This window comes from Pseudophryne corroboree, chromosome 4 (assembly GCF_028390025.1).
Source record: "Pseudophryne corroboree isolate aPseCor3 chromosome 4, aPseCor3.hap2, whole genome shotgun sequence".
In the NCBI taxonomy this organism is placed as follows: domain Eukaryota; kingdom Metazoa; phylum Chordata; class Amphibia; order Anura; family Myobatrachidae; genus Pseudophryne; species Pseudophryne corroboree.
This window is the reverse complement of record NC_086447.1, coordinates 557,448,469-557,469,621: the sequence shown is the minus strand read 5'-3', so window position 1 is coordinate 557,469,621 and position 21,153 is coordinate 557,448,469. Positions and strand designations below refer to the sequence as shown.

Sequence of the window (21,153 nt, the reverse complement as noted above, 5' to 3'; positions counted from 1 at the left end):
CAAAGCATTGAACACTGCCCGCAATTCCAGAATGTTCAACAGGAGGAGAGACTCCTCCTTGGTCCACCGACCCTGAAGGGAGTGTTGCTCCAACCCCAGGCATCAGTCGTCAGAAGGACCCAGTTGGAGATCCAGAAGGGATGACCCCTGCTCAATCGTTGCTCCTGGAGCCATCAGTTCAGCGACAGACGAACCTCCTGAGATAATGTGAGACCTGATCCGGTGAGGCATGCCGTCCCACTTGGCAAGAATCAGCTTCTGCAGAGGGCGGGAATGAAATTGAGCGTACTCCACCATGTCGAAAGCCGACACCATGAGGCCTAGTACTTGCATCGCCGAGTGAATCGGCACTCGCGGATGAGAGAAGCATCAAATTCTGTCCCGAAGGTTCAGGACCTTCTCCTGAGACAAGAACAACCGCTGGTTGTGAGTGTCCAACAATGCTCCCAGGTGCACCATGCTCTGATCAGGGACCAAGGAGGATTTCTTCCAGTTGATGAGCCACCCGTGGGCTTGCAGAAACTGGACAGTCAGATCCAGATGACGGAGGAGAATTTCTGGGGAATTCGCCAGGATCAGCAAGTCATCCAGTTTCGGTAGGATCCTGACACCCTGATGGTGGAGTAAAGCGGTCATTACCTCCATGACCTTCGTGAAGACTCGCGGAGCTGTGGTCAAACCAAAAGGTAAAGCCCCAAATTGATAATGGATGTTGCCAATAGCAAACCGCAGGAACTGCTGATGCGACATGGCAATAGGAATATGGAGTTAAGCATCCTCTATGTCCAGACAGACCATATAATCCCCAGGCTCCAAAGCTAGAACAATAGAGCGAAGAGTTTCCATCCGAAACTTGGAGACTCTCACCAATTTGTTCAAGGACTTGAGGTTGAGAATGGGCCGGGGGGAACCATTCGGTTTCGGGACTAAATAGCAGTAAATAGTACCCCTTGCCTCTCTGAGCCAGCGGCACCGGCACTACCATTCCTGTGTCCAGGAGGGATTGTACTACCAAATGAAGAGTTTTTGCCTTCACCTGATCCGAAGGGATGTCTTTAGGCAAAATCGATGAGGGGGACGATTCTTGAAGGATATGGCGTATCCGTGACTACTTCCCGTACCCAGGCATCTGAAGTGGTCTTCAACCATTCCTGGGTAAACCTTAGAAGTCGGCCTCCCACCCTTGGATCCTCCAGGGGGAGGCCCGCCCCGTCATGCAGCAGGCTTGTCTGATTTGGAAGCAGACTGACGGGCAGCCCGGGCGCGTTTAGGTTTGGGCTTCGAGGTTTTGGAAGTGCAAGCCTTTTTGGGTTACGCCTGACCCTTTTCTTTACCTGGAGAATGAAAGGAAGTACTATTAACCTTTGGGACCGAAGGAGCAGTACTAGGTAGACACTCCATCTTAGCAGAAGCTAAGTCAGCCACAATCTTATTGAGAGCCTCACCAAAAAGAATGTCTCATTTAAAAGGGAGCACCTCCAGGGTTTTCTTAGAGTCCAGATCCACAGACCAGGACCGTAACCAGAGAATCCGGCGAGCCAAAATGGACGTAGTAGAAGCCTTGCCTGCCAGAATACTGGCATCAGAAGCCGCCTCCTTAATGTAATGAGATGCTGTGACAATATACGAGAGACATTGTCTAGCATTATCAGAAAAGTTGGACAGCAGCTCTGCTTCCACCTCCTGAGCCCATGCTTCAATAGCTTCTGCAGCCCAAGTAGCTGCAATAGTGGGTCGATGCACACAGCTCCTGCGAGGGTATATATAGCTTTTAAGCAACCCTCCACACGCTTATCCTTCGGTTATTTCAGAGAGGTGACGGTAGATACAGGCAGAGCAGAGGATACCACCAGCCGCGCCACTTGCGAATCCACCGGCGGTGGTGTTTCCCAATTCTTACTTAGCTCCGCAGCGAGGGGATAGTGAGCCAGCATCTTCTTGTGAGGTGTGAATTTCTTTCCTGTATTTTGCCTGGATTCCTGACGTATGTCAACTAAATGGTCAGAATGAGGCAAAACTTGTTTAACAACCTTCTGACGTTTAAACCTATCCGGTTTCTTAGAGGTAACAACAGGTTCCGGGTCATCATCAATTTGAAGAATCAGCCTGATAGCCTCCAATAAGTCAGGAACGTCCACCTGCGAAACAGATTCCCCATCAGAAGCATCTATGTCAGTGTCTGAGGGGTCAGTATATACTCCATCTTCATCAGACAAAGTGTCTGGAACATGGGTAGATTGTGAGGAAGTAATGGCCCGCTTAGAGGACCTCTTAGTCTTAGGCAGGCGAGGGTTAGGTTTTTGTCTGTTCAGTGGGTGATTCAATTGCTGCAACTGAGTGTACAGGAGATGCTCTCCTCACTCGTATCTCCAACTGTCTCTCTGCTACCTCTTCCTGGATGTCCCAGCGCTTTCTTAAACTTAACATGTCTAAGACCGAACTGATCATCTTTCCTCCCTCCCGCATAACCTCACCTCCTACAATCTCATTATCTATTGATGGCACTACTATCTCCTCTAGCCCCCAAGTGCGCTGTCTTGGAGTAATCCTTGACTCCTCCCTCTCCTTCAAACAACACATTCAGCACCTCTCACAAACCTGCCGTTTTTATCTAAAAAATATTTCTAGGATCAGACCCTTTCTGACCCAGGATGCTACTAAGACTCTTATCCACTCACTGGTCATCTCCAGACTGGATTACTGTAATCTCCTCCTGACTGGCATTCCTGACAAACACCTCTCTCCACTCCAATCTATCCTCAATGCTGCTGCCCGGCTCATTTTCCTCACCAAACGCACTACGTCTACCTCTCCTCTCTTACTAGACCTTCACTGGCTCCCCTTCCCTTTCAGAATCCATTTCAAGCTTCTCACACTCGCTTACAAAGCCCTCACCCACTCCTCTCCCATCTACATCTCTGATCTTATCTCCCTTTACATTCCCACACGTCCTCTTCGCTCTGCTAATGCACAATGACTTTCCTGCCTACGGATCACCTCCTCCCACTCCTACCTCCAAGATTTTTCACGTGCTGCACCACTTCTCTGGAATTCCCTACCTCTCCCCCTCAGACTCTCCACCTCTCTACAAAACTTCAAACGGGCTCTCAAGACCCACTTCTTCACCAAACCCAGCCAAATCTCATCCTAACCCTCTGTTCTACACTCTCCATGTACCCCATCTGTGTCACCCCTGTCTGTCTACCCCTCCCCTTTAGAATGGAAGCTCTCACGAGCAGGGCCCTCTTCCCTCATGTGCTTATCCTTTCTTACTTTAATAATCTTCAACTGCATCAACTCCAGCAGTCTTCTGCCACCTGATACTTATTCCAGTGTCATCTGCTGATGTAACTATGTTTATTTACCCTGTACTTGTCCTATACTGTCATCAACTGTAAGTTGCTGTTTTCCTGTTTGATTATTCATGTACTCTGTAATTGGGCGCTGCGGAACCCTTGTGGCGCCATATAAATAAAGGATAATAATAATAATAATCTGTCCATGGCGGGTTAACCGCAGGGACAATATGTGGCTTTACCGGCACCTGAGTCCCATAGGGGGCATAAGTCTAGTTACCAGCGTATTTAGTAGAGAGGAAAAAGTAGCCCAAGGTGGCTCATTATGGACCCTCGTTGCTACGGCCCTACTGGGGGGCAGGGAGCCCCCAGAACCTGAACCCTCTGCTGCTATGTTTTCCTCCAATGTGTCTGCAGCGTCACCACCACGCAGTGTGGGATCAGCCGGAGAACCGTCGCCCCTTAAAAGCTGACATAATATGAAAGCATGAACCACAGGCAACACAGTACAATATCAGCAGTATAATACCTAATCCAGAACCCCCTGTGATAGCACAAACAGAGGATTCAAGAGGTATATAGTGACTGAAAATTACAGAGAAAAATACACAATAAGTATATCCTGTGAAATGCCTATATCAAATAATCCTGACGCAATCAGCCCCACTCAGGGTACAGAATATAGGGATAGCAATCTGAGTGAGATACACTGAATAGAAATCACGCAGCAGCTATATGCACACAAACATAGTCACATGTACAATGCAGAAATTATGACAAGCAATAAAATTGCACTGGACTAGCAATACTAATTAATACTCAGTAAAGCTATACAGATCAAGAGCTATATCAATGCACAGTAAAGACTGGATGTATATCACAGGGTACTTGTACTACATAAGAAACAGTGCATTACTTCAGGGTTAATTAACACTGTCAACAGACATGTAAAGTACTCAAGTGTCCTGTAAAATGCACAGCGCTGACATGCAGGCGGCTTTACAGAGGAGGCTCTGCCCAAACAGTCCCAGGATCAGCTCAGCATGCGGTAATGGAGCCCAAAAGTTGACAGGGGGAGAGAGAGAGAGAGAGAGAGATGCAGCTCCAGGGCGTGAACATTTACTCTAAATGGTGCCCTGGGGGAGGGGCTACAGGTCAGAGCCTTATCCCCTTGCTGGACTTCACCACCGGGTACTGTGGGCCATATGTAAACGGTTTTTAGTAAAACTGACCTATGCCCCTGCCCTGGTGGTCTAATGGTGTCCCTGTACTACCACAGTGCCCAGCACGCGCAGCCCGCATCCCACCGGCTGACGGGGAACCCCAATTAGTGCACAGCGACCCCTCGCATGGCTGGCTTCGCTCACCATGCTTTGGGCAGATTACCGTTCCCATTAGTGGTCCACGTGGATTGTAAAGTATGAAAAAGGTCAAAAAATGAAAAAAATTGTGAAAAACTCATGTCTGCCTTTTGACCTGTCGACCTTGCACAGGTCGACCTAGACACCCCTGTCGACCTAGTGCATGTCGACCCAATGCTTGTCGACCTAACGACCGCAACCCCCATTAAAGGCCTAAATTGATCAAACACATTATTATTTCAGCTTTCTAACTGTTTTCTAGCTCACCAGAGAGTTGAACCAACTAATTTAACTACTCCATTTCTGTTTCAGATATACCTGGTATTTCTGTATCTCACATAAGACCCTCTAATACCCACAATGAAGACCTAGAACTCGTCTATTGGCTGCAGCAGCAACAAGTGGATGAAGATACAATAAACAAGGTATGTGACATAATTATATACAGCTAGATCTTGGGCATGGCAAGAAGCATCAAACAGTGTAACATGGGTGGTCATTCGGAGTTGATCGCTAGCTGCCGTTCGCAGCGCAGCAATCAGGCTAAAAATCGGCATTTCTGCGCATGCGTACGGGCCGCAGTGCGCACGCGCGACGTATTTTCACAAAAAACTATGCAGTTTTACACAAGGTCTAGCGACTCTTTTCTGTCGCTCTGTTGATTGGTGAGTGACCGGAATGGGGCGTTTCTGGGAGGTAACTGACCGTTTTCCGGGAGAGTGCTAAAAAACGCAGGCGTGTCAGGTAAAAACGTAGGCGTGCCTGGAGAAACGGGAGTGGCTGGCCGAACGCAGGGCGTGTTTGTGACGTCAAAACAGGAACTAAACAGACAGAAGTGATCGCAAGGAAGGAGTAGGTCTGCAGGTACTCTGAAACTGCTTGAAAAAAAAATAACCCTGTTCTGCGATCCTTTCGTACGCACTTCTGCTAAGCTATTATACACTCCCAGAGGGCGGCGGCTTAGCGTTTGTACTGCTGCTAAAAGCAGCTAGCGAGCGTTCAACTCAGAATGAGGGCCATAGTTAAAAAGAAAGAAAAAAGAGCGTGCTATACCAGAAATTGGAATAACCTGTGAGTGTGGTATAAATTACATATATAATTCATACACACAAAATTCAATAAACCACAATTAAATAATAATACAGTTATCTTAATAATCCATCACTAATTTTAGGATACCCTCCACTACAATAGCTTTGTTCCCCTTAGAACCACATTTACCAACATGTCCACAACAATTATTATAGAATAAAGGGGTTGTTTTGGGAAAGTCGCCACTTGTGCTGTGATATTATTATGTCAGTTGTCCGATATTGCTGGGTATATTAAAAGTGCTGAAGGAAGTGCTGATGCAGAGCCCTTCCATCCAGAACTTTTATTATTATGCAGTGTACTAAGGCAGAAGTCGTGTGTGTGTGTATATGTATGTATGTATATATATATATTATATATATATATGTGTGTGTGTGTGTGTGTGTGTGTGTGTATATATATATATATATATATATGTGTATATATATATATATATATATATATTTCTCTGACGTCCTAGTGGATGCTGGGAACTCCGTAAGGACCATGGGGAATAGACGGGCTCCGCAGGAGACTGGGCACTCTAAAAGAAAGATTAGGTACTATCTGGTGTGCACTGGCTCCTCCCTCTATGCCCCTCCTCCAGACCTTAGTTGGATTTCTGTGCCCGGCCGAGCTGGATGCACACTAGGGGCTCTCCTGAGCTCCTAGAAAGAAAGTATATGTTAGGTTTTTTATTTTACAGTGAGACCTGCTGGCAACAGGCTCACTGCAACGAGGGACTAAGGGGAGAAGAAGCGAACCTACCTGCTTGCAGCTAGCTTGGGCTTCTTAGGCTACTGGACAACATTAGCTCCAGAGGGATCGACCGCAGGACCCGTCCTTGGTGTTCGTTCCCGGAGCCGCGCCGCCGTCCCCCTTACAGAGCCAGAAGCATGAAGATGGTCCGGAAAATCGGCGGCAGAAGACTTCAGTCTTCACCAAGGTAGCGCACAGCACTGCAGCTGTGCGCCATTGCTCCTCATACACACTTCACACTCCGGTCACTGAGGGTGCGGGGGAGGGGCGCCCTGAGCAGCAATAAAAACACCTTGGCTGGCAAAATAATCACAATATATAGCCCCAGAGGCTATATATGTGATAATTACCCCTGCCAGAATCCATAAAAAAGCGGGAGAAAAGTCAGCGGAAAAGGGGCGGAGCTATCTCCCTCGGCACACTGGCGCCATTTTCTCTTCACAGTGTAGCTGGAAGACAGCTCCCCATGCTCTCCCCTGTAGTTTTCAGGCTCAAAGGGTTAAAAAGAGAGGGGGGGCACTAAATTTAGGCGCAATATTGTTTATACAAGCAGCTATTGGGGAAAATTCACTCAGTGATAGTGTTTATCCCTACATTATATAGCGCTCTGGTGTGTGCTGGCATACTCTCTCTCTGTCTCCCCAAAGGGCTGTGTGGGGTCCTGTCCTCAGTCAGAGCATTCCCTGTGTGTGTGCGGTGTGTCGGTACGGCTGTGTCGACATGTTTGATGAGGAGGCTTATGTGGAGGCGGAGCAGATGCCGATAAATGGGATGTCGCCCCCTGTGGGCCGACACCAGAGTGGATGGATAGGTGGAAGGTATTAACCGACAGTGTCAACTCCTTACATAAAAGGCTGGATGACGTAACAGCTATGGGACAGCCGGCTTCTCAGCCCGCGCCTGCCCAGGCGTCTCAAAGGCCATCAGGGGCTCAAAAACGCCCGCTCCCTCAGATGGCAGACACAGATGTCGACACGGAGTCTGACTCCAGTGTCGACGAGGTTGAGACATATACACAATCCACTAGGAACATCCGTTACATGATCCCTGCAATAAAAAATGTGTTACACATTTCTGACATTAACCCAAGTACCACTAAAAAAGGGTTTTATGTTTGGGGAGAAAAAGCAGGCAGTGTTTTGTTCCCCCATCAAATGAGTGAATGAAGTGTGAAAAAGCGTGGGTTCCCCCGATAAGAAACTGGTAATTTCTAAAAAGTTACTGATGGCGTACCTTTTCCCGCCAGAGGATAAGTTACGCTGGGAGATATCCCCTAGGGTGGATAAGGCGCTCACACGTTTGTCAAAAAAGGTGGCACTGCCGTCTTAGGATACGGCCACTTTGAAGGTACCTGCTGATAAAAAGCAGGAGGCTATCCTGAAGTCTGTATTTACACACTCAGGTACTAGACTGAGACCTGCAGATAGTGCTGCTGCAGCGTGGTCTGTAACCCTGTCAAACAGGGATACTATTTTGCGAACATAAGTCGTCGTCTTATATATGAGGGATGCACAGAGGGATATTTTGCCGGCTGGCATCCAGAATTAATGCAATGGCCATTCTGTCAGGAGGGTATTAGAGACCCGACACTAGACAGGTGATGCTGACTTTAAAAGACACATAGAGCCTTATAAGGGTGAGGAATTGTTTGGGGATGGTCTCTGGGACCTCGTATCCACAGCAACAGCTGGGAAGAAAAATTTTTACCTCAGGTTTCCTCACAGCCTAAGAAAGCACTGTATTATCAGGTACAGTCCTTTCGGCTTCAGAAAAGCAAGCGGGTCAAAGGCGCTTCCTTTCTGCACAGACGGGGGAAGAGGGAAAAAGCTGCACCAGTCAGCCAGTTCCCAGAATCAAAATTCTTCCCCCGCTTCCTCTGAGTCCACCGCATGACGCGGGGGCTCCACAGGCGTAGCCAGGTACGGTGGGGGGCCGCCTCAAAAATTTCAGCGATCAGTGGGCTCGCTCACAGGTGGATCCCTGGATCCTTCAAGTAGTATCTCAGGGGTACAGGCTGGAATTCGAGGCGTCTCCCCCCCGCCGTTTCCTCAAATCTGCCTTGCCGACAACTCCCTCAGGCAGGGAGGCTGTGCTAGAGGCAATTCACAAGCTGTATTCCCAGCAGGTGATAGTTAAGGTGCCCCTACTTCAACAAGGACGGGGTTACTATTCCACACTGTTTGTGGTACCGAAACCGGACGGTTCGGTGAGACCCATTTTAAATTTGAAGTCCTTGAACACATACATAAAAAAATTCAAGTTCAAGATGGAATCGCTCAGGGCGGTTATTGCAAGCCTGGAGGAGGGGGATTACATGGTATCCCTGGACATCAAGGATGCTTACCTACATGTCCCCATTTACCATCCTCACCAGGAGTACCTCAGATTTGTGGTACAGGATTGCCATTACCAATTCCAAACACTGCCGTTTGGACTGTCCACGGCACCGAGGGTCTTTACCAAGGTAATGGCAGAAATGATGATACTCCTTCGAAAAAAGGGAGTTTTTAATTATCCCGTACTTGGACGATCTCCTTATAAAGGCGAGGTCCATGGAGCAGTTGTTGGTCGGAGTAGCACTATCTCGGGAAGTGCTACAACAGCACGGATGGATTCTATACATTCCAAAGTCACAGCTGGTTCCTACCACACACCTGCTGTTCCTGGGGATGGTTCTGGACACAGAACAGAAAAAAAGTGGTTCTCCAGCAGGAGAAAGCCAAGGAGCTGTCATCTCTAGTCAGAGACCTCCTGAAACCAAAACAGGTATCGGTGCATCACTGCACACGAGTCCTGGGAAAAATGGTAGCTTCTTACGAAGCAAAATTCCATTTGGCAGGTTCCATGCAAGAACCTTTCAGTGGGACCTCTTGGACAAGTGGTCGGAATCGCATCTTCAGATGCATCGGCTGATAACCCTGTCTCCAAGGACCAGGGTATCTCTACTGTGGTGGCTGCAGAGTGCTCATCTTCAAGAGGGCCGCAGATTCGGCATACAGGACTGGGTCCTGGTGACCACGGATGCCAGCCTTCGAGGCTGGGGGGCAGTCACACAGGGAAGAAATTTCCAAGGACTTTGGTCAAGTCAGGAGTCGTCCCTACACATAAATAGTCTGGAACTGAGGGCCATTTACAATGCCCTAGGTCTGGCAAGGCCTCTGCTTCAAAACCAGCCGGTACTGATCCAATCAGACAACATCACGGCAGTCGCCCATGTAAACCGACAGGGCGGCACAAGAAGCAGAATGGCGATGGCAGAAGCCACAAGGATTCTCCGATGGGCGGAAAATCACGTCTTAGCACTGTCAGCAGTGTTCATTCCGGGAGTGGACAACTGGGAAGCAGACTTCCTCAGCAGACACGACCGACACCCGGGAGAGTGGGGACTTCATCCAGAAGTCTTCCAACTGTTGGTAAATCGTTGGGAAAGGCCACAGGTGGACATGATGGCGTCCCGCCTAAACAAAAAACTAGATATTGCGCCAGGTCAAGGGACCCTCAGGCAATAGCTGTGGACGCTCTAGTGACACCGTGGGTGTACCAGTCGGTTTATGTATTCCCTCCTCTGCCTCTCATACCAAAGGTACTGAGAATAATAAGAAAACGAGGAGTAAGAACGATACTCGTGGTTCCGGATGGGCCAAGAAGAGCTTGGTACCCAGAACTTCAAGAAATAATATCAGAGGACCCATGGCCTCTACCGCTCAGACAGGATCTGCTACAGCAGGGGCCCTGTCTGTTCCAAGACTTACCGCGGCTGCGTTGGACGGCATGGCGGTTGAATTCCGGATCCTAAAGCAAAAGGGCATTCCGGAGGAAGTCATTCCTACGGTGATAAAAGCCAGGAAAGAAGTAACCACAAACCATTATCACCGTATTTGGCGAAAATATGTTGCGTGGTGTGAGGCCAGGAAGGCCCCAACAGAGGAATTTCAGCTGGGTCGTTTTCTGCACTTCCTACAGTCAGGAGTGACTATGGGCCTAAAATTGGGTTCCATTAAGGTCCAGATTTCGGCTCTGTCGATTTTCTTCCAGAAAGAACTGGCTTCACTGCCTGGAGTTCAGACATTTGTAAAGGGAGTGCTACATATTCAGCCCCTTTTTTGTGCCTTCTGTGGCACCTTGGGATCTCAACGTGGTGTTGAGTTTCTTAAAATCACATTGGTTTGAGCCACTTAAAACTGTGGATTTGAAATATCTCACGTGGAAAGTGGTCATGTTATTGGCCTTGGCTTCGGCCAGGCGTGTGTCAGAATTGGCGGCTTTGTCATGTAAAAGCCCTTATCTGATTTTCCATATGGATAGGGCAGAATTGAGGACTCGTCCCCAGTTTCTCCCTAAGGTGGTATCAGCTTTTCACTTGAACCAACCTATTGTAGTGCCTGCGGCTACTAGGGACTTGGAAGATTCCAAGTTACTGGACGTAGTCAGGGCCTTAAAAATTTATATTTCCAGGACGGCTGGAGTCAGGAAAACTGACTCGTTTTTTATCCTGTAGGCACCCAACAAAATAGGTGCTCCTGCTTCTAAGCAGATTATTGCTCGCTGAATTTGTAGCACAATTCAGCTGGAGCATTCTGCGGCTGGATTGCCGCATCCTAAATCAGTAACAGCCCATTCCACGAGGAAAGTGGGCTCATCTTGGGCGGCTGCCCGAGGGGTCTCGGCTTTACAACTTTGCCGAGCTGCAACTTGGTCAGGAGCAAACACGTTTGCAAAATTCTACAAATTTGATACCCTGGCTGAGGAGGACCTTGAGTTCTCTCATTCGGTGCTGCAGAGTCATCCGCACTCTCCCGCCCGTTTGGGAGCTTTGGTATAATCCCCATGGTCCTTACGGAGTTCCCAGCATCCACTAGGACGTCAGAGAAAATAAGATTTTACTCACCGGTAAATCTATTTCTCGTAGTCCGTAGTGGATGCTGGGCGCCCATCCCAAGTGCGGATTGTCTGCAATACTTGTATATAGTTATTGCCTAACTAAAGGGTTATTGTTGAGCCATCTGTTGAGAGGCTCAGTTATATTTCATACTGTTAACTGGGTATAGTATCACGAGTTATACGGTGTGATTGGTGTGGCTGGTATGAGTCTTACCCGGGATTCAAAATCCTTCCTTATTGTGTCAGCTCTTCCGGGCACAGTATCCTAACTGAGGTCTGGAGGAGGGGCATAGAGGGAGGAGCCAGTGCACACCAGATAGTACCTAATCTTTCTTTTAGAGTGCCCAGTCTCCTGCGGAGCCCGTCTATTCCCCATGGTCCTTGCGGAGTTCCCAGCATCCACTACGGACTACGAGAAATAGATTTACCGGTGAGTAAAATCTTATTTTATATATATATATATATATATATATATATACATACACTGCTCAAAAAAATAAAGGGAACACTAAAATAACACATCCTTTATCTGAATGAATGAAATATTCTTATTAAATACTTTGTTCTTTACATAGTTGAATGTGCTGACAACAAAATCACACAAAAATTATCAATGGAAATAAAATGTATTAACCCATGGAGGTCTGGATTTGGAGTCACCCTCAAAATTAAAGTGGAAAAACACACTACATGCTGATCCAACTTAGATGTAATGTCCTTAAAACAAGTCAAAATGAGGCTCAGTAGTGTGTGTGGCCTCCACGTGCCTGTATGACCTCCCTACAACCCACACAAGTGGCTCAGGTAGTGCAGCTCATCCAGGATGGCACCTCAATGCGAGCTGCGGCAAGAAGGTTTGCTGTGTCTGTCAGCGTAGTGTCCAGAGCATGGAGGCGCTACCAGGAGACAGGCCAGTACATCAGGAGACGTGGAGGAGGCCGTAGGAGGGCAACAACCCAGCAGCAGGACCGCTACCTCCGCCTTTGTGCAAGGAGGAGCACTGCCAGAGCCCTGCAAAATGACCTCCAGCAAGCCACAAATGTGCATGTGTCACAGCCCTGCAACATCCTCCAGCATGAACGGTTTGGCAGTGAGTCAGTAATGGGTGGGGTGGCAGTTCTTTGGGGGGCCGCACAGCCCTCCATGTGCTCGCCAGAGGTAGCCTGACTGTCATTAGGTACCGAGATGAGATCCTCAGACCCCTTGTGAGACCATATGCTGGTACGGTTGGCCCTGGGTTCCCCCTAATGCAAGACAATGCTAGACCTCATGTGGCTGGAGTGTCAGCAGTTCCTGCAAGACAAAGGCATTGATGCTATGGACTGGCCCGCCCGTTCCCCAGACCTGAATCCAATTGAGCACATCTGGGACATCATGTCTCGCTCCATCCGCTAACTCTACGTTGCACCACAGACTGTCCAGGAATTGGCGGATGCTTTAGTCCATGTCTGGGAGGAGATCCCTCAGGAGACCATCCGCCACCTCATCAGGAGCATGCCCAGGCATTGTAGGGAGGTCATTCAGGCACGTGGAGGCCACACACACTACTGAGCCTCTTTTTGACTTGTTTTAAGGACATTACATCAAAGTTGGATCAGCCTGTAGTGTGTTTTTCCACTTTAATTTTGAGGGAGACTCCAAATCTAGACCTCCATGGGTTAAAAAATTTGATTTCCATTGATAATTTTTGTGTGATTTTGTTGTCAGCACATTTAACTATGTAAAGAACAAAGTATATAATAAGAATATTTCATTCATTCAGATCTAGGATGTGTTATTTTAGTGGTCCCTTTATTTTTTTGAGCAGTGTATATAGAGATAGAGATATATATATATAGATATATATATAGATATACACACACACACACATACAGGTTGAGTATCCCTTATCCAAAATGCTGTGCGCGTCTGAGCTGTCAGGCGGCGCACTCGAGATACAATGTAGCACATAGGCGCTCCATTGTATCCAATGGTGGGAACTTTGCGGCAGCGGTTGAGGTTACTCGCGGTCAACCGCTGACCGCAAAGTTCCCACCATTGAATATAATGGAGCGCCTATGTGCTGTGCGCCGCCTGACAGCTCAGATGCACACAGCCAATCAGGAGAGTGCCACGACGTGGCGCTCCCTGATTGGCTGAAGGGACCCTCTTTGACAGCAGTCACGGGGGGACCCGGCAGTCGGGGGAAAGGGGTCCCATGTGTAATCATGGGACCCCTTTCAGTGCGTGGATCGGGTTTTGCGTTTTATTATTTTGCCAAGTACGTGGATTACAAGCAGAAGAGGACCGATCTACGCAGGATTGTTGGGAGTATAATTTTATTTACAGGTAACCCGTGGATTCTACTGGTGAAGAGGACCGACTCTTCGTGTCAACATAGGTAAGTATGTGTGTGTCGGTGTGCATGTATGTAATAAAGTTATACTATCACGCGCGTGTGTGTGTGTGTGTGTGTGTGTACTGTTTTTATTTGGTTTTTATTTGCAGTAGAACTACAGGTACCAGCGGGCCTGTTTTTCCCCCACATGCTGGTACTTGTGGTTCTCCAAGTACCAGCTTGTGGGGGAGGCTTGCTGGGACTTGTAGTTCTGCTACAAAAAAAGAATATTCTTTATTTTGACACTTGGCTATCAGTCTCCCATCCGCCGCCCTTGGATGGGGGGGGGGACAGCCTCGGGCTTCACCCCTGGCCCTTGGGTGGCTGGAGGTGGGGGGGGGACCCCTTGATTTAAGGGGTCCCCACTCCAGGGTACCCCGGCCAGGGGTGACTAGTTGGGGATTTAATGCCACGGCCGCAGGGACCGGTATAAAAGTTTCCCCCGGCTGTGGCATTATCTCTCCAGCTAGTGGAGCCCGGTGCTGGTGTGAAAAATACGGGGAACCCCTACGTCTTTTGTCCCCCGCATTTTTTGCACCAGGACCGGACGCAGAGCCCGGTGCTGGTTGTTAAAATACGGGGGATCCCCTGTCATTCTCCCCCCCCCCCCCCCGTATTTTTACAACCAGGACCGGCTCAAAGAGCCCGAGGCTGGTTTGAGCTTAGGAGGGGGGACCCCACCCATTTTTTTTCAGGATTTTCAACCCATTCCCACCCCTTCCCACTGAAAAACATGCTCTGATCTCTCCATATTATTTTAGTCCGTAAAAAAAAAAAAAAATATTCTTTTAAAAAATCTATTAAATAATACTTGTGGCTCCTAAATAGACAAACCAAGTAGATAATCCCTTCTAATATAAATAGATATGCTATTAGCAATAAAAAAAAAAACACAAAAAAAATGTTTTTAAAATTTTTTATTAGATCACGCCAGCAAAATGAGGCGGACTGAAATTCACGAAATGACTGTCGAACAGCACTGTTGTCGAATCGACATTCTTCAATTGAATATACTTTTGTCGAAAAGCCGCATTTTTACCATTGCAGACATGTCGAATTTGACAAATGTCGAATTGCAAATAGTCGAATCTGAAACGGCCATTTTTTTGTCGAAAAGTACTGTATTGCATTGTCGAATCATTTTTTTTTCTTTCTCGAAAATGCCCTGTTTTTCGACATTTGCGGCAATTCGACCGCAAGTGCATATGGCCCTTAGAGGGCTCAGGATATTTCTAGGATTTTGTAGGGTTTACTAAAGTCCATGTATAGTTAGTTTCCTAGGAGTAGTCATCGTTTGTCTTATCATTTAACGGTGTCCTTGGTGTCACATTCGGACGATTTAAGATCCTTAGGGCAGTCCGCCAGGTATTGCATTTCACTACGGCAAAGGAGACTCTGTCAAAGATGAAGTGTTATTTGCTAAAAGACAAAGGTAGACTGTGTGTTTTCCTTATTCAGATTCTCTTAATTAACAGTTGAAGATAAATGTTTTGGGGGAGATGACTATGCTAAAGACGATTTTTGCCTAACTATCATTCCCACCGGCTATGACAACTGGATGGAAAAATTCACCACCAGTGGGTTTTCTGTTTTAAAACTTTCAAAGCCAATCCCAGCTGCAACGACGCTTAAAACCCAGTCGGAGTGTAAACTGGAGCGCATACTAATGCCCATGTATATAGCAGCACTGGTGTTGCTTGGACCTGCTTTAGTTGGATTTTCGGTTCACAAGGCTGTAGTTGCATAGGCAAAACAGCTCAGGTTAGGCCTTCAACAGAGTCTTTCCTCAGACTAGCTTATACTTCTTACCGTTTACATTTGTGAATTGGCTGAGTATTTGAGTAAGGCTTCTATAGTTGTCTGACAAGTTAGTTCTCAGCTTTCAGCTTCATTGATTTTGGCCCAACGGCATTTTTGTTACGTTCTTGCCAGGCCGAGGCTGGCTCAAAATGAGATTAGAGGCGTTGTTTTATACTAACGATATGTTATTTGGTCCTCAATTGAACAAATGTATTTCTCAAGCTACTGTGGGAAAATTTGTTTTCCTACCGTTGGAGGCACCTGTTCCAAAACGGACATACACTGGACCATCGTTCAAGTCCTTTAGCCCTTACTCCTTTCGAGGCCGGGCTCAAGGTATAACCGTACAGAGTAGACGTAGTAAAGAAATCTAAAACCACTACCCGTCGTCAAGACACAAAGCCAGCTGACAACCCAGTGGCATGACGGGCTTTTAGCCCATCTCTGATCTTCAGTTGTAGGAGCACGCTTTCAAATCACTTGGCTTGGTTTCACGCATCCACGGATGAGTGGTTTTGCACATTACTGTTCAGAGGTACAAAATAGAGTTCAATGGTCTACCACCAATGCAGTTTTTCAAGACAGGTCTGCCTGTGTCAGCAGACAAGAAGGTAGTTCTGCAGACCAGTATTCTGTGTCTACTAGGTTCAGCAGTTTTAATTCTGGTACCAGTACTCCAACAAGGTCAGGACTTTTATTGCAATATTTTTGTAGTACCAAAGCCGGACGGCTTGGTAAGATGGAATCCTTGCGGTCAGTGAGTGCAGGTTTAGAACCACAGGAATTCATAATTGTGTTACATCTCCACAATACGCACTTACACTTTTCAATTTGGCTACCTCGTCAGTTGTACTTAATGTTTGCAGTACAACAAACCCATTAACCATTTCAGAATCTACCGTCTAGCCTATCATCTGCGCCTCCGGTATCACAATGGTGATGTCTGATAATTGCTCATCTCATGTCTCTGGGGGAGATGATAGTTTTGTACTTAGAAGACCTTCTCATCAAGGTTTCGTCTCAACAAATACTCGTTCAAAATGCTTTACGGTTGGATTGTCAAATACACAAAATCAAGCCTGGTCCAGTCTCAAAAGATTCAATCTGGGATCAACGAATTTACCTGTCAGAAGTGAAAACACAAAGTCTTCGTCATCTAGTACACTTAGTGCTCAGACCACAGACTGTCTCGGTGCACTTGTGCATTCGACTGTTGGAAAGATGGTGGCGTCTTTCAAAGCATTCCAGTTTGGAATATTTCACTCGCGTTCTTTTCAACTAGATCTTTTCGCATAATGGTCAGGTTCTCCTCTCCAAATTCATCAGATGGTGCGGTTGTCTTCAAGGACCAGAGTGTCACTACTCTTACCGCATGAAAAAGGTTCGGAGTCTGAAATTAGATAATTCTGACAACGGACGCAAGGCTCAGAGGTGGGGAACAGTGGTCTTACATTGTCAATTTCCGGATCTCTGGTCAGACCGACAAACATTACTGTCAATATATGTCCTGGAACTCAGGCAGTTCAAATGCTCCAGTATCAGACTGTTCAAGTTCAGTCAGACAACACGACGGCAGTCGCATACAACACACAAGGGACTCGAAGTCGCATGGCCCTGCGAGAAGTTGCTCGAATCCTGTTTTGGCCGAGCATCACCAAGTGAGATTGTCAGCAATGTTCATTCCAGAAGTAGACAACTCGGAAGCAGATTATCTCAGTTGTCAGGATTGTCATCCAGGACAATGGGCCTTACATCCAGAAGGGTTCCAGATGTTAGTCCAGCGGTAGGGTTACCCGTGCGTGGATCTCATGGCGTTCCGCCAAAATCATCAGACACCCCAGTATGTGTCCAGAACAAGAGATCCAAAGGCAGTGGATGCTCTCACAATAGCGTGGCCGTACAGCCTTGTGTATCTAGTTCCACTGCTTCCTCTGTTGCTAAAGTGGATCAAAATAGAGTCCACGATCGTCATACTAGTGGCGCCTCATTGGCCTTGGCGAACGTGGTTCTCGGATCTCCGCTGTCTACTCGCAGATTATCTGAAGCCGCCTCTGCTACGTCCAGACCTTCTGCAACAGGGCCTGTTTCTTTACACCGATTTTTAGCGTGGCTGCATTTGCCTGGGTGGTTGTTAAAGCCGCTCTCAAGACGAGAGTGCATTCCAGAGTCTGTTATACCAACCATGTTACGTGCTAGGAAGACAGTTGCAGCGACTCATTATCACAGCATTTGGCGAGCTTATATTGGTTGGTGTGATTATCGGCAGTTTCCGACGTCGTCATCTTTCAGGTTATCCCGTCCTTTGCTATTTTTACAGACGAGATTAGATGGCGGACTATGTTTGACGACCATAAAGGTGCAGGTTTCTGCTTTGTCAATTTTCTTTCAGCGCCGTTTAGCTCTTTTGCCAACTGTGCAAACGTTTCTGCAAGGTGTCCTTAGAGTTCAACCTCTGTTTATACCACCCACGTCTCCATGGGACTTGAATTTAGTTTTAGATTTTCTTTTTGCAATTCTCAATTTATTTATTTTTAACCATTACAACAAGTGGATGTTCGGTTTCTAACTTGGAAAACAGTTTTTCTATTAGCCTTAGCATTGCCAAGGCGTGTTTCTGAATTAGGTGTGTTGTGATGCAAACCACTGTATCTGGTGTTTCTCTTACGTCCTAGAGGATGCTGGGGTCCACATTAGTACCACGGGGTATAGACTGGTCCATTAGGAGCCATGGGCACTTGAAGAGATCAATATTGTGAGCCGGTCACAGCTAGGAGAGCTCTTAGCAGTATTCTTAGTTTTTTTTATTTTAATTAGATCTTTAGGTACAGGGAGGCTACTGGCAACTGCCTCCCTGCTTCGTGGGACTTGGGGGGGGGGGGGGGGGGGGGGGAAGAGTAGGAGCCAACTCTAGAAGTTAAGGGTTCTCTTTCTCCGCTAATAGGAAGCTGAGCTCCTGATGGTGATGATCGCAAGCACACGAGGCGACCGCTCACTCCCGCAGCACGGCCGCCACCCCCTAACAGAGCCAGAAGTAAGAAGAGTGGTGAGTACAGCGCCGGCATCCCGGTTAGTGGGTCGCTGGCGGGTATGGCGGCACAAGGGTGGGAGCGCAGCTCTGACAGGCTGTGCTCCAGGAAGGCTCAACAACACTTCGTGTAGGCGCTCGGAGGGGCGTCCTGGGCAAGCGCAGTCACCCTAAACTGGTCACAGCGCTAACAGGGGCTAATCCCACTGTTAGCATAGAGACCTCTGGCCAGTATAATCAAATGTGTGCGGTAAGCCGCACGCCATTGCGGGTGCGTGGCTTCTCAGAGCGACTCCAGCACTCACCAGCGCCATTTTCCTCCCTGCAGACACAAGGAACGCTGACGGGGAGCGCTGACCCTCCACATAAGTCCAGTTACTGCGGTACCAGGGTGTAATAAACGGGGGGGGGGGGGGGGGTGAAGTGTTAGTAATAATCAACCTATTAAGGTTGGCTTCTCAGCGCCGGGCTTTTATCATAATAACTGCTCCAAAGGGCATTGTGTGGCTGGCTCTTAGACTCTCTGACTCTCTGAAGGTACTCTGGGGGAAAACTGTATCTGACATTTTCGTGTGTGTGTATATACCCCACATTACCATGTCTATGGACTCTGTGTCCTGTGCTGCAGAGTGTTTATCTTCTGCTGAGGAGTCTATCCCATGTACTGAGGACTGCAATATACTGTCTCAGCCTTCTGAATCCGAACCTCCATGGGTGGATTCTTTAAGGGGAATGATATCCCAGATTTCTACAATGATGTCACATACTGAGAAAGAAACGCAGTTTTTGAGGAAATCTGTGGAGGGGTTACAGTATTTGGTCCCCACTACTTCATCAAAAACCCCACCCTCATATCCACAAAAGCATACACTTGCCCAGATAATGCAAGCTGACACTGATACCGACTCTGATACAGGGGGCGGTGATGGGGACATGCAGGGAGGGGATGCATCCCTTGCAAAAGGGGTGCAACTAATGATTGAAGCCATTAGGGGTGTTTTACACATTTCTGAGAACGTACCTGAACAGGTGGAGGAATCTTATTTTACAGAAAGTAAGAAATCCTCGCTTACCTTTCCGGCTTCCCTAGGAGTTAAACTCTTTATTTAAAAAATCCTGGGAAAACCCAGAGAAAAAATTCCAGATCCCAAAAAGGGTTCTCATTGCTTTCCCTTTTCCTGAAGAGGATCGAAAAAAGTGGGAAAACCCCCTATAGTTTACGCATCTGTATCTAGGTTGTCAAAAAAGGTGGTTTTACCTGTTCCTGGTTGAACCACTTTAATAGAACCGGCTGAACGCAATATTGAGAATACACTCAAATCACTATACACAGCTAATGGCGTCACTTTACGGGCCACTATTGCTTGTGCGTGGATTTCTAAAGCCATAGTAAAATGGTTAGGCACATTGCTAGAAGACTTAGATACTATGGATAGAAGTGATATTGATTTGTTCTTATGTCGCATACAGGATTCTGCAGGGTTCATGGTGGAGGCCATGAAGGTCCTTGGCATGCTGAATGCATGGGCTACTGCTATGGCAGTCTCGGCGCACAGAGGACTCTGGCTACGCCAATGGACTGCGGATGGGGAATCCAAGAGAAGTGTGGTTAACCTACCCTTCACAGGTCAGGCTCTGTTTGGGGATGCTTTGGATGCATGGATCTCCACGGCAACTGCGGGTAAGTCAACTTTTCTTCCCTCAGCAATACCACCGGCTAGGAAGCCTTTTCCTTCGTCTACACTACAGTCCTTTCGGACCGCAAAATTAAGAAATCCAAACCCCCTCCCACCTTCTTTAGAGGAGGTCGGGGAATGTCCAAAAAACCTGCGCCATGAGGTTCCCAGGAACAGAAGCCAGGTTCTGCTTCCTCAAAATCTTCAGCATTATGGTGGACCTCCCTGCCCGGAGGTCGGGCAGGTGGGAGCAAGACTAAAAGTCTTCAGGCACGTTTGGGCGTCCTCATGCCTAGACCCCTGGGTAAAGGATATTGTGGCCCAGGGATACAGACTGGAGTTTCAACAACTCCCACCTCACGTATTCTTCAAATCAGGCTTACCAGTTTCGCTGACAGACAGCGCTATCCTACAGCAAGCAATTCAATAATTGGTTCAAACAAATGTCATTGTTCCTGTTCCATTCCACCTACAACACAATGGTTATTACTCAAACCTGTTTGTGGTACGGAAACCGGACGGTTTGGTAAGGCAGATATTAAACCTAAAGTCATTGAACCCCTACTTGAGGGAATTCAAATTCAAGATGGAGACTCTGAGAGCGGTGATCTCAGGTCTGGAGGAGGGGGAATTCCTGGTATCCCTGGATATCAAGGATGCATACCTTCACATTCCGTTCTGGCCGCCTCACCAGGCTTATCTTAGATTTGCGCTGCTGGACTGTTACTATCAGTTCCAAGCACAGCCATTTTGCCTCTCCACAGCACTGAGGGCATTCACCAAGGTCATGGCGGAGATGATGCTACTCCTCCGAAAACAGGGTGTGAACGTAATTCCGTATTTGGATGATCTGCTGATAAAAGCATCTTCCAAGGAGAAGTTGTTAGAGTATTGCTCTCTCAACTCG

At 47.5% G+C, this 21,153-nt stretch overlaps 1 protein-coding gene across 1 annotated transcript in view; it reads left to right on the top strand.

Moving 5' to 3' along the window:
- The window catches only part of MAP3K5 (mitogen-activated protein kinase kinase kinase 5), a 368,573-nt gene that overhangs the window by 339,967 nt on the left and 7,453 nt on the right, over positions 1–21,153 (top strand). The window contains exon 28 of the mRNA XM_063917408.1: positions 4,970–5,082. Coding sequence (XP_063773478.1) covers positions 4,970–5,082 — 113 coding nt within the window. The remainder of the gene's footprint in view (positions 1–4,969; positions 5,083–21,153) is intronic.